Here is a 22,489-nt window from a genome sequence, read left to right as displayed (position 1 = left end):
TACTTTTGGGTACATATATATATATATATTTTGGGGGAAAAAACAAACACAAAAACAGCCTTTTTTTCCAAGAGTTTATGTGCTTGAAAGCAATTTACCTTTCCTTGTGAGTTCACAAACCTCTGATATAGAAAAAGACTTATATCCGAAATATACGACATACTGGATGTTAAGTGGTTAGCGCGCAGGCCACACAGCTTGGAAACCTGAGTTCGAGTCCACCCTCGGCCATCTCTGTGTGGAGTTTGCATGTTCTCCCCGTGCATGCGTGGGTTTTCTCCGGGTACTCCGGTTTCCTCCCACATTCCAAAAACATGCTAGGTTAATTGGCGACTCCAAATTGTCCATAGGTATGAATGTGAGTGTGAATGGTTGTTTGTCTATATGTGCCCTGTGTGATGAGACAGCTGGGATAGGCTCCAGCACCTCTGCGACCCTTGTGAGGATAAGCGGTAGAAAATGAATGAATGTTAATGTATGTTTATTTTTGTGTAAAAAATCAAAAGTTTTTTCCCCCTAACAAATACATATTTCTTGGAAAATATTACTTTTTCCCCTTGAAAATAAATGACTCAAGTCTTTTGAGTTGCAAACCATTTTTTCTCAAACAAGTTGTCAAATTTGTCTTGAAAGAATATAACTTTTTTCACCAACAAATGTAACTTTTTTGACTATTTTATTTTCACAAATGATCTACACAAGCCAGTGTTGGTTTTATATTACACATGCTGTGTAAGTGCATTCACTCGTGAATGTGAAGCGCTCTGGAGGCGTGCTCGTACAGTTGTTCTTCGTTGTGATTAAACGACAGTGACAGAGTGGCGTCACTGTGCAGACAATGCCACACACAAGCACAATCACACACGCACACACACACTTCCAGCTGCACAGGACACTTTATTAATGAGACTGTTAAATAGCTCCTGTATGCAGCCCCAACTTGTATGCTAATCTATGCCAACAAGTTAGTATCATCTTTCTATTGCACACAAGTGCACAAAAAAACCCAGAAAGGATGTTTTTGCAAAAAAAAAAAAAATTTTTTCCTAAATGACACAACCTGCTGACATTTACTCACCTGACTCACATCGGCTACATAACAAACGGATGTATGTACATATAGCTATGGACTGTTATGCCATGGGAAACACCAGCACGTGCACACCCCACGTGCACTGTTTATACAAAGAGCAGGAAGGCTAAAGCAAACGTCTCCACAGTAACAATACAGAAACTCACGGTGGGGAGGTTAAGCACACAAAGTGATCCAGTCAAAGGTCAGAATGGAGCCATGATACAAAATACCAGCATGGGCCAATCATGCATTACATAGAAAGAACATATACGGTCATCCTATGTCCATTTGTGGTTCCAATTTTGCCACCCAGATCTAGCAGGGTGTTTCAAAACAATACAATCATTGAAGTCTCTACTCAACCACAAACAGCGACAGTGGAGTAGTATCCTACATGTGTCCTATGTAGTATGGATGGATGGATGTATACATGGATGGATGTAAGGATGTATGTATGGGTGTATGTATGTATGTATGAATTTATGGATGTATGGATGGATGAATGTATGTATGTAAGGATGTATGTATGTATGTATGTATGTATGTATGTATGTAAGGATGGATGTATGTATGTAAGTATACATATATGGATGGATGAATGTATGTAAGTATATATGGATGGATGAATGTATGTATGTATGTTTGTACGGATGAATGAATGTATGTATGGATGGATGTATTTATGGGCGGATGTACGGATGTATGTATGTAAGGATGTATGTAAGGATGTATGTATGGGTGTATGTATGGGTGTATGTATGTATGTATGTATGGATGGATGGATAGATGAATGTATGTATGTAAGGATGTATGTATGTATGTATGTATGAATTTATGGATGGATGGATGGATGAATGTATGTATGTAAGGATGTATGTATGTATGTAAGGATGTATGTATGTATGTAAGTATATATGGATGGATGAATGTATGTATGTATGTTTGTACGGATGAATGAATGTATGTATGGATGGATGTATTTATGGGCGGATGTACGGGTGGATGTATACATGGATGTATGTAAGGATGTATGTATGGGTGTATGTATGTATGTATGGGTGTATGTATGTATGTATGTATGTATGTATGTATGTATGTATGTATATATGTATGTATGTATGTATGTATGTATGTATGGATGGATGAAGTTATGGATGTATGTATGTATGGATGGATGAAGTTATGTATGTATGTATGTATGTATGGATGAAGTTATGTATGTATGTATGTATGTATGTATGTATGTATGGATGGATGGATGGATGGATGGATGGATGAAGTTATGTATGTATGTATGTATGTATGTATGTATGTATGTATGTATGTATGTATGTATGTATGTATGTATGTATGTATGTATGTATGTATGTATGTATGTATGTATGTATGTATGTATGTATGTATGTATGTATGTATGTATGTATGTATGTATGTATGTATGTATGTATGTATGGATGGATGGATGTATGGATGAATGTATGTATGGATGCATGTATGGATGGATGGGTGGATGAACGTATGTATGTATGTATGTATGGACGGGTGGATGCATGTATGTATGGATGCATGTATGGATGGATGAATGTATGTATGTATGTATGTATGCTTTTACAAGCGTTTGCCCTGCGGGCTGCAGTGTGAAGCAAAGATATGTACATGTGGTGACACTGCAGGTGTGTCTCATGAGGCAACCGTGTTGATGTTGACCAGCAGAGGTCCTCACATGACCAAAAGCCAAGAAAGAAAGCAGGGAAATAAGTGAAGAAAAAAAATGGACACTAATGGGAGGTGGAGGGAGGAAAAGGAAGGACAAAAAATAAAAGGATGACTAGAATAAGAAAAAAAAGACAGGAAGGGAGGAGGAAAGCACAGCAGAAAGAGAAAGAAAGGAAGTTATAAAAGAGGGAATATAGAAAGAAAAAAGATGAGAAAGAAAAATGGAAGGGGAAGAAAGAAGCAAAGGAAATAAGAGAAAAAGGGAAATCAGAGAAATAAAGAATCAAGGAAAGACAAGAACAAAATAAAAGAGAAAGTGTGGACGACAAGGACAGTGAAGGAAGAAAAAAATGGATGGAAAAAGGATGAATAGAGGGAAAAAGGTATTATGGAAGGGAGTAAGTAAATAAAGTTAGGAGGAAAGAAAGTGGAGAAGCGAAGTAAGGAAGGGAAGGCTGTGAGGAAGGAAGTAAGGAAATGAATGACACCTAATCAGAATGCCTTTATTTATTTACAGAGGTCATACAAGCAAAATTGTGCAGGCGTTGGATGTTTTCCTGGTTGTGATTGACACTCTGAGTGCTAATGGCTTTACCCACCATACCAGTCAGCGATTGGTTGCCTGGATGTAAATGTCCTCCTCTAATTAGCACATGATCAACTGGTGCGCAAACAGGGGCGAACAGGTAGGGGCAGGGCAGGCACTCTCCACCCTGAGTGGAGAGGGGACAGATGGACGGCCTTTACTGATAGCCTGCAGGAGGAAGTAAGACAGATTGAAAGAAAAGATATAAGGAAGTACTTTGAACTGCTAATATTTTCCTTCAAGTCCTCCCTGCTGAACTTGTGAATGTTGTATTTTCCTAAAGTTTATAGCCAGACACTATTTGTCTTCAAAGATATTTGGACAGTGAGACCAAGGCCAAGTTGACTGCAGGGACGTGAAGACACTGTGTGATGTCTCGCTGCACACAAGGAGCTTTTTGTGCACACAAGACAAATCACAGGACTCACATGCTTTGGAGGGAAAGTCAACTCCGCGTCCAACCAGTCTTCTTCACAGAAGAGACAGAAGGACTACCAGCACAGTGGACTGAACATCCAACATTAGAAGAACTGAAGTACGGCTGCACCAGGAGGACTAAAACACACATGAAGGAAGATCAGCGAGAAGCAGAGGACCAAACAGAAGACATGTCACGAGACAAAATAGGTACTCTATTACTATTACTAGTTTGTTGTTTGTCATTTATTTTGAGCAAAACAATGCACTGATGCAAAACATACAACAGAATAATACAAAATAGCACAATCAAGTCCACAATAGTCTTTCAGCAAGAATAAATAATATAGAACACATTGAAAGCTCGAAATGGAGTAGGAAGAACTAAAACTTAGTAAATCCCACCCCAATATCTCAGGTCCAACTTAATAAAGTGAACTTTTGCTAAAACTAAAGCTAATTATGTCTCCATTGTTGTAAATAATAGTATTGGGACACGTTCCAGATACAGGAAGTGAGAAGCGTGAAATACGGCTAGAAGATGTATGTCTTTGTTGCACATTTGTGAGGTCAGAGGTCAATGATGTTGAAGCTGAGAGAGGGTGGTTCTCGTTCTTCCACACCAAACTCTAAGAAACCCTTGAGGGACTTTACTATCTGCACTACTGGCAACAAGAAAAGGGTTAGGGGGTTGAGGATGGGGGTTTGGGATGGGGGTTTGGGGTTAGGGGGCTAGTGGTTGGGGGGCTAGTGGTTGGGGGGTTTGGGGTTAAGGGGTTTGGGGTTGGCGGCTAGTGGTTGGGGGGTTTGGGATTAGGGGGTTTGGGATTAGGGGGTTTGGGGTCAGGGGGTTTGGGGTCAGGGGGTTAGGGTTTGGGGGTTAGGGTTAGTGTTGGGGGTTTGGGGGTTTGGGGGTTCGGGTCAGGGGGTTGAGGTTGGGGTTAGTGTTAGGGTTGGGGGTTAAGGCTAGGGCTAAGGCTAGCCTAGCCCTGACTGTCAAGGCTAAGGCTAAGGCTAAGGCTAAGGCTAAGGCTAAGGCTAAGGCTAAGGCTAAGGCTGGATTAAGAGGCCCGTCCCAATACTTTTGCCCATGTTGCGTACCTTTTTAAATGACAAGTAATTACATCCAAATACAATCTAGACCAATTTTGTCTAATGCAGTGGTAATCAACTGGTGGGTAGGGACCCAAAAGTGAGTTGCAGATCCGTTTTTACCGGGTCTCATGATTTGCCTGGGAAATATATAATAGTAATGTCATGACCTATTGTCTATGAATGCACCTCATGTTGCCATGCTTATGGGTGACTGTCAAGAGTGGAGTCCATCGGACGCACAGCTGCAGATATCTGCTGGAGAAGAGCGAGACATAGAGAGATAGCATCTCAGCGCTGCGTTGAGATCAAGTCCCATTAAAATATAAGATATATGAGAACCTTGAGTTGAGAAAAGCTCCCTAAATTTCGGTCACCACTTGTCCAAAACTGTAAATTATTGGTCAAAATGCTTTGAAAGACACTTGATTATATATGTAATGCAGTTTTATCATCATTAGACAAATGGATAATTGGTTGCTAAGTTGCCAAGATGTTTTGATTGATGGTGGCCGTGGATTTCAACCATAACGAAAACATCGCATACAGGCAGCGGAAATGTTAAACACGTATTTCACATGCTTTGGCATTTGCACGGCTAATGTCGCACATTGGAAAAACAAACATGCACTAAATCACGCCTTGCACATGCATGCAGGCCTTCAAGCAGGCTAACCATGATGAATGCGTGTATATGACGCTGGGTTTTTCTACACAAACGCATGTATACGTGTTATGTGTTATTTCCTTAGATAAGGACGAAGACACTGGGGAGGATGCTAACCTGGAGGTAGCTCAGGTAATAACATCTTTATGTTGTGTTTTTGTATGCTACTGGAATTATCCTTAACATGCATGTTTTTACGCCATAGGGGGCCATAGTTGGACACGTGCCGTGGAGACGGCTTGTTCTCCCACTCTGAAGGGAAGTGGGTGTCTCATGATGTGATGTCAAGGCTTGTCATCGCACAACTTTCATTTAAGCATAAAGAACAGACAGAAGGTTATACAGGACAGCTTGATAGACAGATATACATTATAGAAAGCTAGGATGATTTATTATGCATACTGTACAGTATACTGATCGGTTGACCAATGGATCAATGAATAGATTGCTCCATTTGGCAGATTAATTGGTCGATTAATACCTCAATTGGTTGGTCATGTAGTTAATGGACTAATTGGTTGGCTTTTTAATTTTTAGTCAATGGTTGATTGCTTGGTTGGTGGACTGACTCTTTGGTTGGTTAATAATTGATGTGTTGCTTATGTCAACATTAGATTGCTTGATTTTTATTTTAATTGATTGGTAAATTAATGTTTGCTTATTTGGTTGATTGGTTCTTTGGCTCGGGTGTTTTGTTAGTCAACTGATTACTTGATTGGTTATGTAATCATTACATTGAGTGGTTGCTTTGGCTAAATGGTGGTTGGTGGTTTTAGATTGTCAAGTAAATAATGTTGTTACCTATTTAACTGTGTTGAGTCAATTGACTGATTATGTAACGTTAGTGGATCGATTGGTTTGTTGGTCCGTTGTTTAATAAGTTGATTGCTTAATTACTTGGTTGGTTAGCAGGTTGCTTGGGTCAAAAGATTCTTCAGTTGTTATTTGCATAGTTGCTATTTAACGAGTGGACCGATCAATGACTTTGGTTTGGTTGATGTCCAGCTGGTTAGGTTAGTTTGATACTTTATTCTGAAGAAAACTATTGGTTGGTTGAATTGATTCATCAATTTCGGTGGTTGGTTATTTTATTAATATATTTATTGACTGATAGACTGACTGGTTGATCAGTCAATTTCACGATGTGACTAACCAATCTGCATTGGAAAAGAAAGCATGGATACAAAAACATCATGAGAAGAAACTGTTATCTAACACTATACATCCATTATATACCATTCACATACAGTAGACACTCTTAATCTGGTCTGATCTGAGCGGTGCAGTGGGAATAAAGCTAGCGTTAAAAAGGACGAGCGAGACACATGTTTCTATTCAGCCTCCACCTGATGTCTCTCACATGACCCGGAGAGAGAGATGGAACGGAGAGACAGTATGGTCTTGTTCACTAACACAGTCATGGCCCGACTGAGACAGGAAGCTATGTATACCAATATGTATACCTCTATAATACAGTACAAGATGTATTATATGAATGTATAGTGATAGTGATATAGCACAACATCATACCATTCCTAATACAGTATGTCCTGATACCCCTTGGCCACGTAGCTGCAGGGCCTGGTGGCGGAGCTTCGTGACGGACTTCAACGCTCCATGGTGGAGCTTTGCGAGGTGCGTCAGATGGACCGAAGGCTGGAGGAGAAGCTGCGGGCCCATCAGACTGATGTGGATGACAGAATTATGGGCCTGAAGAACTCGCTCAATACTTTCAAGGTGCTGGAGACACTATGAAGCGACCCTATGGAGAGACACACACACACACACACACACAATGAAGGTTGATCAGCTTCTAATGAAGAGCATCTGACTCAGTTGAAGCAGTAGTAATGTAATATACTAGACAGGAAGGCGACCATTTTAGACATGCAAAGGTGGACGTTCATCACACACACACACATTGATAACATAATATGGGTCTGTACACTCATCTGGAAACACATTTGCACTACTTGTGCTGTTTTTTTTTGCAGGAGGAGCTGAGTGCCGCCATGCTCCATATCCAGTATGTGTCCAGCAGACAGAGGGAGGTGATCCAGCAGGTGGAACAGCTGAAGCAGCCTGACAGCAAACTACACAGGTTATTATTATTATTATTATTATTAATGAATCATAATTATGGATGGTCCGATATTGGCTTTTTTGCAGAAAACCGATATGCCGATATTGTCCAACTCTGAAGTTCTGATACCAATATCAGCTGATATCCATATCTGTAACATGCCATATCTCCTGGTGGTGGAATGAATATGTGTCCAGCAATATTATAATATCGGTTTTCATGAAGAAATCCAACACCGATATCGCATTTTTAAGCTGATATCAGGGACATCCCTAATCATAATAGCTCTAAATACACACTGATTAGTAGTGTGTCAGTCATGAACGAACGGGTAAAAAGAACTAGTTCTTTTTGTGAACTGAATGAACAAGGTAACCACCCCTAAAATACCCGTTCAGTTGCAAATGCTTTTTTTTTTTTTTGATTGGCTGGTGAGTCAGTTCACGTTACTTTTGCAGGGCGGGACTATCTGCATGCTTGCCTGTCTTATCCTATCCTCGTGCCTCGCTGTGTGGGTGGGCAGGGTTAGCTGCCTAAAAGATCGAGACCGAGAAATTGACCGATATCGTTCATTCCGTTCAGTTCGTTCATGACCGACACACCACTAGTCATCACGTGTTGTTGAGCTGTTGAATTGAAACGAATGTGAACATGAGTGAACGGACTGACTCAACACGGCTGACCGGATCTGTGCACAGGCGAAGATCACAGGCTAACAACCAATTGACCGAAATGAACGAATCTTTTTACTGAATGAACCACCACTAACACTGACAGCTTCTTCCTGTAACCTCTACAAATTGATCCCAAACCAGAAAGAATTCCAAGTCTGACGTGCTGACATCACCAGAGGACGAACGCCTTGGCCAATCAGAAGTCAGCATCATTCAGCACTACAGTGGAGAGTCACCACAGAGGAGCGCGTCGACACAGAGTCAGTGTTGCTGATTATTTTAAAACCTATGTGGTGCATTACGGTAATTCAATATGTTATATTAACTTTGTCAATTTGTTGTAGCACCCCCCTCGGCCAAAAGTCCAGTGTGGGTGCAGGACAGGAACGGCAGAGAGGACACGGACAGCGTGAATGAAAACAGTACGAAACACACAAAGTAAAATAAATCAAAATGGCTACACTTTGGACACCCCTGCAATACATCATAGGAACACATGATGAGAAGCCTGTTAAGCTTATTAATAGACATTAAAATGTTATGGTAGTTCTCGACCATGTATTGTTTTTGATGGTGTGCAGGTCTGAGACAGCAGGCTGCCCTGAAGCTGCTGGAGTCTGAGAGAATCTACGTGTCTCACTTGTCGCTCTTGCTGAAGGCCAACATCTCCTTCAACGGGTCGGAGGTGGTCGCTGCCAAAGACAAACGGTAAAAACAAGAGCACAGTCAATATTTGAAAATGACATGAATGGATCAGCATCTCATGACGACTTTCCGCTTTCAGTCCCTTTCCCAGCTCTCTGAGGTTCCTCATCCAGCAGCACCTGGATCTCCTCCACACCCTCCAGGACCGCATCCTCAGGTGCCAGTGGCAAGGCATCATGGGAGATATATTCATGAAGCTCACCAGCAAAGAGGTGAAGTATTAATTACACCATGGAATGCCAATGGAAACACATTATAGTCAAAATCAGACATGTATTGACAGCCATCTGCAAGTAGCCCATTTTGGTCAATCTACTTAAACTTGCTGATTATAGTTCATCTTCAAACAGCTAAAATAATGCATAAACAGCTAAAAACAATCAATTACCTAAAAATGTCATCCAGTACTTCTCTACAAGGGAGGAGAAATATGATCTCAGGGAAGAAGTACATTTGAAACACTTATATGCTAGGACTACGTTAAAAAGCCATAGCATTTCAGTATGTGGAATCAAACTATGGAATGGATTGGGTAAGGAAATCAAACAATGCACAACGATGAGCCAATTCAAGAAACAATACAAGCAGTTGATGTTTGCTAAATACAAGGATGAAGAGTCTTGAACCAGTCATGATGTGCTATATATATCACTATATTGACACTTACTATGGTAACCATTATGTCATTGGATGGTCACATCACCTCGTACTTCGGTATAAGGTACATTATTTAAAAAAAAAACATTAATTTTTTTTTATTGTAGTATGGAAAGCAGGAAGTGAACAAATGTAACAGTTACTGATTGTAAAAGTACCAGATGGAGGGGTAGGATTTAATAAGCTTTGCTTCTTCCTACTCCTTTTGGACATGTGGAACTGTGAACTGATTATGTGATGCATTCAATTGTAATCTGATGCATGTTCAAATGAAATTAAACCATTACCATTACCATTTACTCAACTTATAAGTCAAATTACCAGGGAACATGAGCTAAAGGAAAACATAAAACACAAAATTAACACATATTAAAAATATTTGTAATCATATTTAAACACACAAAGCCAGTCCAAGCCAATGTGGTGACGTTGGCTCCTCATGACTTTCCATTTCCAATGAATCAGCATCACTTTGGCAACCATGGCCGACACGCAATCAAATGTCAAATTCCAGCAAAGTTGGAAGACAATGATGCTTATTGTATTGTACTGTGTGTGTGTGTGTGTGTGTGTGTCTTGAACTTCCATGCAGAGCGACTTCCTGGATTTGTACGCGTCCTACCTAAAGGAGCTCCCAGATTGCCTGGCCGTCATCACCATGCTGGAGTCCTTCCTGGAGGTAAAACACAAATGTTGACGTCAGGACCCTTAGGCGACACGAGCTCTTGTGACAAAGACAGTAAAAGCCCCCCCCTTTGGAAGAATCAACATCCTTTTACCCCCAGAGTTCCCACATATGAAGCATAACAAGTCATCATAATTGACAGTACCTTTAACAGCCAATCCAGCATGGTTGCATACATCCATCATGGTATGTTTCCAGTATTTGCTTTTGCACAAACGCTCTCTGGAATCTAACATCTGATGGCGGATAATTACCATATCTGTAACAAAAGTTATTCTTTCACTTGTAGCGGCTAGTTATGTAGAAAAAAAAGTCAATTGTTTGATGGTTTCACATCATGAACTCCATTATAGAAATATGCGTTTTATACACTTCCGTCTCTTATATTATTTTTTCATAATAAATTGGAAAATGTGCCCATTGCTGAAAACTTGTAAATATGTTGCCTTGACTTTGGCTGCATTGTCTTTTGCATCATCATTTTCATTTCTTGTATATCTGTAATGTTTGATAGCAAATGCTAAATGGATACTAATAATAACACTGATAATAATAATATGGGCGCTGCACGGTGGTTAGCGCGCAGACAGGGATTCCAATTCCACCCTCAGCCATCTCTGTGTGGAGTTTGCATGTTCTCCCCGTGCATGCGTGGGTTTTCTCCGGGTACTCCGGTTTCCTCCCACATTCCAAAAACATGCTAGGTTAATTGACGACTCCAAATTGTCCATAGGTATGAATGTGAGTGTGAATGGTTGTTTGTCTATATGTGCCCTGTGATTGGCTGGCCACCAGTCCAGGGTGTACCCCGCCTCTTGTCTGAAGACAGCTGGGATAGGCTCCAGCACACCCGCGACCCTCATGAGGATAAGCGGTAGAAAATGAATGAATGAATGATAACATGAACACTGCGTAGCTATTTTGACTGTTAGCGGTACTCGGGTGATATAAAATACTAGTCATAAATGACATACATGTTGAAATACTAGTACAGTAGTACAGTATTAGTACAATAGTTCAGTATTTCAAAGCCAAAATGCAACATGGAAGTGTTGTACTGTCTAGTCACTGCAGTAAGAAGTAATTCTAACACATTTAATTTTCTCTTCCTGATTGGTAACACCTGCGTCGCCCCCATGCTCCGATTGGCTCGCGTCGTCCTGCGAAGAGTGACATCATGGGTGACGACTCCAATCCCTCCTTGCACACGCTGCTTCTCCAACCAGTGCAGAGGATTCCGGAATACCTGCTACTCCTGCAGGTGACATTCACTTCCACCCTGAAAAATGGAAATAACCAATTGTTTGTAGTGCATTTTCCATTTGGGTATGGGAATTTCAGTTTCTACTTTTCTGACCTATCGAGTTAGCTGTGATAGGCTCCAGCATTTTTATTTTCTATGCATGCATTTCTAAGATGCATAGAAAATGGATGGATGCTAACTGAATCCATTTTTCCCATAAGAAATATCATAAATCCAATTAATGTGTTCCAGAAAAACTAATTGTTAAAAAAACACATTTTAATAGTTTTACATACAGTAAACAATTCCAAACTCAGACAAATGACGAATCAGCATTTTGAAATAACTTTTACATTCCCTGAAGATGTGATTATTGATGTGACTCTTCCCAAAGACACAATGTGGCAGCGAGACACCACACTGACATCACCTTCCTGTTTTTTGTTTTTTTTTTCATCAAAATGCTTGCAATTTAAATTTTCTGTAGCTCCATTTTAGGTCGTTGAAGTGAGAAACACTATTGAATTCAAGAAACAACAAAAGAGGAAGATCTGTGCAGTGTCTCATTGCCATATGGTGTCTTTGGGGACACGTCAAGAATCACAACTTTTATGAATGTAAACATTATTCCTTTCATTCATGGATTTTTAAGCATTTAGAATTGTTTTATGCCTGCAAAACTATAAAAATATGGTATCATAGACGGGCTATGTAGCTGACTTTCGGTTCCAGTTCCACTTTAGTAACTTTGTTAGTAGCCAAGGACGTTTTGAGATTAAAAAAAAAAACACAACAATAATTTTCTTTTTTTGGGGGGGGGGGGCATATTAACATCGGGGAAATTCGGAAACATCTGACAAACTTAATTTCATTCCCTCCATTTTGACATGCCATGTTAGGCATCGTCTGTGCTACTCACGACACCAAGCATTAGGACCTCAGATGACACTGTGATAGAAGGCTCGTTAGAACGAGGACACATGACAGGTTTCTTTTTCAGAGACATGAACCTTGTGATAATCTCTGATGCATACTTATATATAAACATGTATGTATGTATGTATCTATGTACGTATGTAGGGTTTGCTGAGGCAGACAGAAGCCAACCACCCCGACTACTACTTGCTGCTGGTGTGCATCCAACAGTTCCGCACCTTCTCCAGTCAGTACCAGCACCTCCTCCAACACAACCAGGAGCTCCTGCTGCACAACCGCAAGGAAGTCAAGAGGTCAGGATATGGAAACAAAAAAAAACATGACATTATTTTAACAGGTTATTTGTCAGGTTGTTTTCTTGAAATATCTTCGTAATGAAAATTTTTTATCATTTCATATTCCAGGTATTATTCAAAAAACATGTTTTTGATATCATGCCATTCACATTTTTAACTTACCTTTTATACATTTTAAGAAATTTTTGTTTTTGTGTTACTACCCCAACCTTCCAAAAGCGGGTCAAAAATGACCTGCATGCATTTTCTATGGAATCCAATAGGAACCTTTGATTATTATCAACTCTTAAATATAATACTAAATATCATACAAGTGATTATTCCTAACCAAAATGGCAAAATTGGCATAAAAATGCATTGATTCTAGTATGGATCATTTTTGACCCACTTATGGAAGAGTGTAGGGTCCAGTCACTCATGCATCTAAGGGTTCAAGACATCTTTAGCGGAGATGAAGCCAAAGAGAGCATGTACAGTATTTCTGATAACAGGTCATTTATGAAGTGAAGCATCAGTTAAGAACAATGGAAGCCAACATCAGACTTCCCTACTACTGAATCTGTTGTATCTACTCTGGTACTTGCTGCATGTCTGCTAGAGGCCACTAGATGGCACAAAAGACCACTAAAGGCACCGTCAAAAATGGGCAAGAAAGTCAACCAGACCATTTCTGCAGGTTTGAAGGTAGTATCAGAATCCTAAACAGAGGTGGAATGACACCTGTCAGGCATTCCATAATGCCGAGTCAGGAAAATTTCCACCATTGGCAGTAGTATCACTCTCCTCACAAAACTGTAAAACTCAGCACATTAGAACCAGTCCACGGCGTAACCCACCTCTGGCCTGAAGTCCACTGGGATAGGCTCCAGGATACCTCTGCCACCTTAGAGAGGATGAGCGACAGAAGATTGACAGATGGATGGTAGTCAGAACCATAAGAGCACGGGTGTCCAAACATTTTCACACAGAGAGCTGCATACTGAAAAATCAAAGCATATTATTAGCATGAACTTTTTCTCCATTATTTTAATTCTTTTGCTCTTATTCCTTTAAAAAATACTATTAATATTTCAGCTTTTTCATTCATTTTCTAGTTCTGATATTTTAGTTTTATTATTGTAACATAGGGCTGCACGGTGGGCGAGTGGTTAGCGCGTAGGCCTCACAGCTAGGAGACCCGAGTTCAATTCCACCCTCGGCCATCTCTGTGTGGAGTTTGCATGTTCTCCCCGTGCATGCGTGGGTTTTCTCCGGGTACTCCGGTTTCCTCCCACATTCCAAAAACATGCTAGGTTAATTGGCGACTCCAAATTGTCCATAGGTATGAATGTGAGTGTGAATGGTTGTTTGTCTATATGTGCCCTGTGATTGGCTGGCCACCAGTCCGGGGTGTACCCCGCCTCTTGCTCGAAGACAGCTGGGATAGGCCAGAAAATGAATGACTGAATATTGTAACATAACATTTAGCTAACATAGTTTTCCTAAAATTGCAGCTTTCACAAAATATTAGTAATAGTAATAATTTATTTTTCTCTCTAATATTCTGACTTTACTCTCTTAATACTTGTAAAATTACTGCTATTTTTAAAATTTTTGCTGTTTAAATATTTTAGTTGAACCATATGTTTAGAACGTGCATAGGGCCAATAAGAAACACCCCTATATAAGCGTACACGTGGATAGGTACAAAAATTCCGCTTTGACAAGCAGTGGGAAAAGTGTCTTTGGAGCCGTAACAGAGGCGGGACGATACAAATTTCTGTGTGCAAATAACAACAAAACCAAAACCCCAATCCTTGACAGGAACCATGCCAGCCAGGCCAAACACAGCAAGCAGCGTCTCCTGGAGCAGATCCAGTCCCATCGCTTCCACGACTGGGATCGGGACCCTGAAACTAAACCTTATGAGTGGCCTTCCCAGCTCCAGCACTACAGTCCTGATGTGGACTCACGAAAGCGCAAAGGTCTGCAGCAGCCGACACTCAATCACGCGTTCACTCAACGTTGACTCTGATGTTGCAGCCATCTTTGTCTTCCAGGTCTTGGTTGCATCCCAGAGAGCCAAGTGTCTGAGCGGTCCTGCCAGCATCATCCACCATCAAGACCGTCGGAATTCTGTCAAGTCCAACCAGGATCAGCTCTAGCTGACGCATTAGAGGAGTTTTTGCTCCCTGAGGATCCTCCCGGGATGGATGGTCTCTACGAGGAGGACAGAAGTTCCCTACATGATGTGTCCATGTTCGACCGTTGCTCCTCGGCCTCCTCCGACTCGTCCATCGACATCGCTTTTGTCAAGTGTCCCAAATCTCCCGTAACGCCGTCGCACCACGCTATGGTGACCAACGTGTCCACAAACCGAGATATCTTCGGCAATGGATACAACAAAGTTCCCAACCGAGGGTGCGTGTCTCCAGATGAGGCCGTCCTCATGCGACACAATCATCACCGCCCCCTTCAGGCCAGCCAGCGCAAAAAAAGCAAGGTGAGCTTCTTTTATGCCAACGATGACGCATTCCCCGCTTGTCAATTTGTGTCCCTTCTGGCGTCCAGTCGTTGAACGGCTTGCAGCTGGATAGCCTGGCGATGGATGGAGGTCTCCTGTCGGAGCAGCGGGTGGGAGTGGGCAGCCACGCCAAGCTGGAGCGCCAAGGCAGCAAGGGGTGTCCGACTCCATCCCGGAAGAGCCACAACTCCCCGGGGAACAGGAAGGACGTCGCGGAGAAGCAGAGCGAGGACCTTCACGGGCTGCTCGGCATGGTGACCATACATCTTACACAACACTACGACACTGAGAAATTGCTAATTGCTCCAACAAACTGGAGAATGGAGTGAGGTTCCCTTTGGCTTGTGAAGTTAGCATCAAAATGTTAGCATCTGATCAACTTCAGGGGCTCCATTTTGTACACTGACTGCTTTCACGTGTTGACCTCTTAATATTACCAAGAATGAGCAGCTAGAGAGTTAGCTTTGAGCCTCAGGATCATCTATAGCACACAAGCACATAGGCAAGAGATACTGTATTTGTTTTTAGCAGAATTACGCAAAAGCTACACAGTTCATGTGCACAAAATGAGGAACCCAACCTCATTCTCCATGAATGCCGATTTCCAAACACACACATTCGACCTCCATGAGTCGCAATAAATCGATTCTCCGTCTCAGTTCGGAACCAGGAAGTAGCATTCTAAATTAACACAAATAGCTTTTATTGATGATTTAACCTTAGCGTAAGTCTTGAGAATTTTCCAACACATACAATCAATAAAAAAAATTTAAATAAGCGCTAATTGTTTACGGGAAAATTCCTAGCTATTCTATGCTAATAGTCAGTTTATTCTCAGTTCTCATATTCTAATACTAATAAACTAAATCAACAAAATTGACTCTGAATAGGTATATAACTGTACATTCCGTAACTATGCACTCATTCCCTCGCCAGGACGCTGGGATGCAGCCCTGGGGGGAAGAGCCAACGTGGAGGGTCGGGGCCGAGGAGACCAACCACACCCCCTTCAGCGAGCGGAGCCGCAAGCAGGACAAAGGAGGCTTCAGGAGTTCCTTCAAGAAGCTCTTCAAGAAGAAGTAGGAATTGCTGCTGCAAACGCGCTGCGTCGTAAGTAACGTCCCTCATTCAACTTTCTTGTCTCTTGTCTGAACAGAGGCGGTGAAGACAAGAAAGACAAAGCGGCAGAAAATCAAGACAGTGAAAAGGAGGTGGGGAAAAATTCCAAATTTGTGGACGTGAACAGAGGTACGGCAGTGTGAAGGTCCAACAGTTTTGTACTGGTTTTCAGTACTAGTATTCATGACACCAAAACGCATGTTTAATCTAGGAAAAATCACAGCTTCATTTCACTCCAATTTCATAGTTGTTTATCTATGACTGATTATTATGATTACTTTTATTTTGTTATTGTTTTTTTTCAATGTCATGAGCACTTTAATATGGCCGAATATTAGGGCCACATTGGAAAAAAATATTTGAGAATGAAATTATAAATTTATCAATAATAAAATAGTACAAGAACGTTTTACATTCACGAGAAAAGTCGGAATTTACCATAAAGATAATATCGTAAATTTACGAGAAAAAAGTTGTACATTTACAAGAATAAAGTTGGAATATAAAGAAAAATAAGTTGTAAATCTACAAGAAGTCATATTACGAGAATAAAGTCATAAAAAATGTAATGAGAAAAAGCGTAAATCTACGAAGAAATATTTGTTAATTTACGAGAAATAAGTTGTACATTTGAAAAAAGTCGTATTTTACCAGAATGAAGTTGTAAACATACAAGAAAAATATAATTAATATGAGAATCCAATCATAAATTTGGGAGAAAAAAAAGTCATACAATTACAAAAATAACGTTGGAACTTTAAGAGAAAAAAGTTGTTAATTTACGAGAAAGTCATACATTTCCAAGAATAAAGATGGAATTTTAAGAGAAGTTGTAAATTCACATGAAAGTCATTATGAGAATTAAGTTGTGAAATTATGACAAGGAAGTCGTAAATTTACATGAAAAATTTAATTATGAGAAAAATCGTAAATTTACGAGAAAGTTGTACGTACATTTGTAAGACTGTTTTGTTTAGTTTCTTTCGGCTTTTTCCTGATTACGGAGTCACCACTGACTAAATGTGGATATTTACGACAAAAAGGTCCTAAACTAAAGTCCTAACTATACAAGAAAAATGTCATATTACGGGAATAAAGTCGTAAATGTATGAGAATAAAGTGTAGTATTATGTGTCAAGAGGGAAAATACATCTTAGCGCTGAGCTTACCCTTTTTATACTGGAGCTGTCTCAGGCAATGCCTGGAACAAAGTTACACTTTTTTTTTCTCGTAACGCACTTTACTTTAACATTCGTAACAGACGTTGCCTGAGACGGCTATGAAAAAGATCTTTGGCCTTGGGCAAAGGTCATATGACTTTTTTTTTCTCGTAAATTTACAACTATTATTGAAATCTACCAATGTGGCCCCAATACTCCATCATACTTTGAACACCATCCCAAAACCATTATAGTGTACCCTGCCATCATAACCGCTAGAGGGTGCAGTTTAACGTCAACTTATCTGTAAATGCCATCCAGCCTTATTTGCCATTAAGCATCATTTCACTTTTTGCATATGTTTGAATGTATTAATACCTGAATAAGAAATATATTTGAATGTATGAATATATGTTAGTGGTTGATAAAAATGTCAAATATTTTATTTTTGCTTTAAATGTTCAAAATATAAACATGTGAAATGTGAGTTACAAATAAATGCTGGGTATTCCAACATGGATCAAATCTTTGGATTTGGGATGCAAAGCAAAAACGAGACCAGGTGAAAGCGTGTGCGTCAACGTCCTTTTTTAATGTTAACCTCTCGTCTCATAAATCTGTTACACTTCTGCAACAAAATATAGGCAATTATACAGTATGTAAAACAAACCCAATTTCTGATTTTTTTTTACACTATGTACATGTCATAACGTGCGTATTGGATCATGAAGAACAAACAACGTGTGTGTGTGTGTGTGTGATAGAGATGTGAAAAAATCCACTAGTTTGTGTTAAGATGGGGAGTAAAGAACGAATAGCGTCACAAAAATGAAAAACATTAAGGCCAACTGTCTTTTCTTGTAACAGAAGACAATATATTTCCGTGGAATGTCTCACTTTTCTGTCACAAATCACATTTTTGTTTAGTCTACGACATGAAATGTGAGACATAAAAAAAAATAAACATAACTACAACAGGAAAGGTGGCATTGTGACCTTATAAGACATCAACGCTACTAATGAATGCAAATAAAATCTAAAAAAAAAAAAAAATTGAGCCGACGACAAACTGTTGTATCATTTACGCACAAATTCCATGCAAACGCGATTTGAATTAGTCACGCGCATCATTTGTGGCTTTTCAACCGTCAAATTGTCATTACTCATCAACACCACATGAGGGCGACATTACAGCCCACTTAACATTCAGTACGTTTATTCTTTTGTCAACGTTGCAGCATTTTACAGTCTTAAATCTAATTTGCAAGCTCGCACATTGGACAAAAACAAGTTCTTGGCAATTTAATTCACTCTTTTTTTAGGCTTATATTTCACAGCTGCCATAAAATGTTGCACAATACCGTAATTCCTCAAATAGCGCATCTGAGTTAAAGTTATGTATTTAAAATTGTTTTGTTTTTTTAGTTTAAATTTAGTTTTGTTTAAATTTGACTGTAGATTGAGACCTTCTTACCTTTTTAACTGTACCTGTTTTGTCCTTATCAAATATAATGACATTACTATTCATCACTACAATCAGGAGAATAGAGTATAGAGTGGGATGAGCCGCTGGCGGTGGCCGAGCAAGGTGCACTGTATTCGGACACACGCTCCGAGCAGCTGGTGCGCCGTTACAGAGGTCTCTGGCAAACTTTTTGCACTTTTGAAACATGTCATGTTGTAGCGGCGCTGGTGTTTGAGTTGGCTGTGTGTTTTTTTTGGTACAAATAGCATGCTAAATGTTTGTTGACAAGTGAGCTCAGTGGAAGTTACGACAGGCCGTTAACGTTACAGGCAGGAGAAAAAAGAAGCGCTTGATTTGCTCACCAGCACAGTACTGGTAATTTTGTCTCATTAGAATTCTTTTTTTTTTAATTATTGTTTATCGGAGCTATTTTTAATGTTGCATTTGTCAGTATTACCCATATGAAATTGAATACATTATAAAATCGAAAGAAATGCACTCGGTGAGGAAATACGGTATTTGGAATATTAGCCACTAATGTGAAGCTCACTGTGCAAATTAAAATATTCCACTTGTGCTTTGCTTTTCTTTCTACTGTAAGATTTGTGTTTTCAATGCTATAATTTCTTTATTTTTTTTTAAGCTGCATTAGTGTTTACATAGATGACTGCCTTTTAAAACCCTCTAAGAACAATCAAAATTGAGCTCCATATAAAAAGGAAAATTTGAGTATTTTCCAGAAAAGCTGAAAATGAAATGTTTGATGTTTATGTATAGATTTATATTTAGCGTTGAGCGAGGAGTGTTCTATTACCTGTTGAGACATCCAAGAGATTAAAATACAAAAAAAACAATATTAAAATAATTACCAAAAAAAGGCAAAGGAGTTCGATAAATAGAAATTTTGCATATTTTGCTATCTATTTAGTGCCGACAGTTCTGATGCTATAACAAGATGTGTGTAAAACGCACATTTATAACACAAACGCACACATACACACGCACACTCAAATGAGACGTCACATTTCTTTCACAAATACCTCTTTCTCTGTGCAAATGTTTAACACCAGTGGTTCAAATAAAAAAAAAAGCATTAAAAAAAGAAGCCTTATGAGAACTGCATAAAAAGGTTTTTAAAAAAATGGCAGAAAAAAAGTGTAATTGTGACACGTTGTTGTCCATTTTGTGTCCCAATCTTATCCTTTAAATGAAAAAAGGTCCATCTGAGGAGACCGGGGGGCGTCTCTGCTTCCTCGTCACATGTTCGGGGGAACCAGGAAGTGACCAACCGTACCCCGCCGGCCTCCTCCCCTTGTCAGTCCTTCCTTGCAACTACGCAGACGCCTAACTACACGAGCAGTTTTAGTGTTCATATCTGTCCAAAAATACTACATTTATATGTACATCCATTAAATAGACATCAGTTAAGCACTTATGTGGTGACGGCTGTTGTTAAGCGGAGGTGGGAAAGCTTTTTTTTTTTTTTTTTGGAGTTGTCCTGCTAGAAAAACAGGAGAGTCGTCCCGGTGGTTAACGTCATGCCACAATAAATAAAAGTGATAGGGAACGGGGGTCGTTAGGAGGCTTAGGGTCTGTGCAAGACGGGGCAGGCCGCAGTAGTAGCACGATGTGTACGACTAGTAGTACAAGTGTTGTGGAGGACACACCTCCGTGCTGAAGAGGGCGGGGCTTCATAAGCGGGATATTTCTACAGTTTTTGGGGGGAATAGATCTCAAACCGCCGCCACCGCCGTCGCCATCATCATCACGTTTAAACGCACCGTGGTGCCTCTCCAGCACTGCTCGTCTCTCAGTGACGCCGACCGCACTGCAGGTCGGGTGAGAGAGGTGTAAAGAAGGGGCGGGGTTTGCAGGGAGGGGGTGCGGGGTGGCCTCGTGCGTGTCACTCACGGCCTTGCGCGCTTCCTTGCTAGTTGCTAGGCTCCTTATGCGAGGTGTTAGCGTGTTTGTGTGTGTGTGTCAGTAGCTGTTTTCATGGCCTGCCAGGATGTAGAGGTTGCTGTGGGCTGTCGGGTTGTCCGTCGGCCGACTCTCCAGCACCACCACCCTAAATTGACACAAACAAAACACATACAACACAGATTAGTGGCTTTTTTTCCATGTCAAAAACACACAAGAGTGACGAAGCAAGATTTTAAAAGGAGCCCTCAGCCCACCCGAGACATCATAAGAGCGATATAAGAATACGACTATTAGGCTTTGTCCACAAATACACAGGCATTTCAAGAAATCTCATTACTGGGTAAAACCCCCCGAAACTCATATCTTGGTCCACAGGATGTCAAAATGGTCATCTACAACGGCCAATTATATAGGTGACCTGAACAGTATTTTTTGAAAGTCATTTTCACCCAGTGATACATTCCCGTGTGGATATGACTATTTACTGAGGGGCCATCTGAGCCAATCAGAAGCTTGACAAAGTCCGTTCTGGAAAAGGCACCATCGTAAATCAAATAAAGCCAATTTGTCTATCTTATATATAAATGATGAGCATTTCACTCTACTTGAACTTTTCCCAATGGGTCTTTTTCTTGTGTGTGTGTGGACAAAAGGCCTTAAGACAGGGGTGGACAAACCAAGGCCCAGGGGCCATATGAGGCCCATCAAGTGTTTGAATCCGGCCCGCCAGTTGCTTTCTAAGTATTTCAACTTTTAACATACAAACTAGCAACAAGACTTGCAAGTCGGATGTCTTATTTAGTAAAAAAAAAACTGTAAAAACTGTAAAAGTAAATTACATAAATTGATGTGGTCTGATGTTTAAAAAAAATATTAAAAATAAATAAATATGTAATAAATAAATAATACAAAATATTTGCCCACCCCTGCTATAAGACATATTTGAACATGACTTGTGTATGTGGGGACCACAGGAAGACACCCATTTAATCCATGACAAGAAGTCACTCAATGGTGAGATTGAAGACACCAAAATTTTGTTTCCAAGTTTCTCATCTCACAAACAATCCTGTGATAATTCTGCTGTGGTGTCTTCACTCTCATCAATTAACAAACAAGAGATGCCCCCCAAAACTCCAAACTTCCTTTCGTTTTTAAACAGCCCACATGTTCCAATCAATAAGAGAGAGATGGAGTTTTTGGCAGCCAGCAATACCTGGGCAGAGTGACGCCTCTGTCAAAGGGATCTCTGTAGTGGCCTCGTCTTATGTGAAAAGGCATCAGAGGATATTAACACCTGTGTGTGTGCATGTATGTATGTGTATGTGTTTGTGCACCCACCTGTCTGACCCCAGTAGTCTAAAGATGCGTGTGCTGTCCGAGATCTCCTGCGTGATCTGAAAAAAACAAAGAGAGTGAGGAAGGTCTGGCCAGGGCGCCTATTGCAGCCTGCAGTTCATCTTTTATTGACCCCACTGCGGGGAAAA

The 22,489-nt window shown here is 40.3% G+C and overlaps 2 protein-coding genes across 8 annotated transcripts in view; one reads left to right on the top strand and one right to left on the bottom strand.

The window, feature by feature from the left end:
• Positions 1-3,528: 3,528 nt before the first annotated feature.
• On the top strand, positions 3,529-18,183 carry arhgef33 (Rho guanine nucleotide exchange factor (GEF) 33). Its single transcript, XM_058058233.1, has 16 exons — positions 3,529-4,004; positions 5,639-5,685; positions 7,126-7,290; positions 7,548-7,654; positions 8,452-8,570; positions 8,655-8,732; positions 8,892-9,018; positions 9,095-9,227; positions 10,265-10,351; positions 11,526-11,618; positions 12,681-12,829; positions 14,636-14,796; positions 14,872-15,314; positions 15,383-15,589; positions 16,272-16,414; positions 16,492-18,183. Exons 1-16 carry the CDS (start codon positions 3,749-3,751, stop codon positions 16,595-16,597), a joined length of 2,421 nt encoding a protein of 806 aa, XP_057914216.1. The 5' UTR covers positions 3,529-3,748; the 3' UTR covers positions 16,598-18,183.
• LOC131107837 (mitogen-activated protein kinase kinase kinase kinase 3-like) overlaps positions 17,675-22,489 on the bottom strand; it is a 33,374-nt gene continuing 28,559 nt past the window's right edge. For 2 of the 7 annotated variants that reach the window (XM_058058231.1, XM_058058232.1), the window contains exons 33-34: positions 22,344-22,399; positions 17,678-21,147 (exon numbers count right to left, since the gene is read on the bottom strand). In XM_058058231.1, the coding sequence (XP_057914214.1) occupies positions 21,060-21,147; positions 22,344-22,399 (144 nt within the window). In that variant the 3' untranslated portion in view covers positions 17,678-21,059. Of the gene's footprint in view, positions 21,148-22,343; positions 22,400-22,489 lie in introns of all 7 variants that reach the window. The other 5 variants (XM_058058227.1, XM_058058229.1, XM_058058228.1 and 2 more) reach the window with 3 other exon arrangements.

This window comes from Doryrhamphus excisus, chromosome 20 (genome assembly GCF_030265055.1).
Source record: "Doryrhamphus excisus isolate RoL2022-K1 chromosome 20, RoL_Dexc_1.0, whole genome shotgun sequence".
NCBI lineage: Eukaryota > Metazoa > Chordata > Actinopteri > Syngnathiformes > Syngnathidae > Doryrhamphus > Doryrhamphus excisus.
This window is presented reverse-complemented; position numbering and strand designations above follow the sequence as displayed.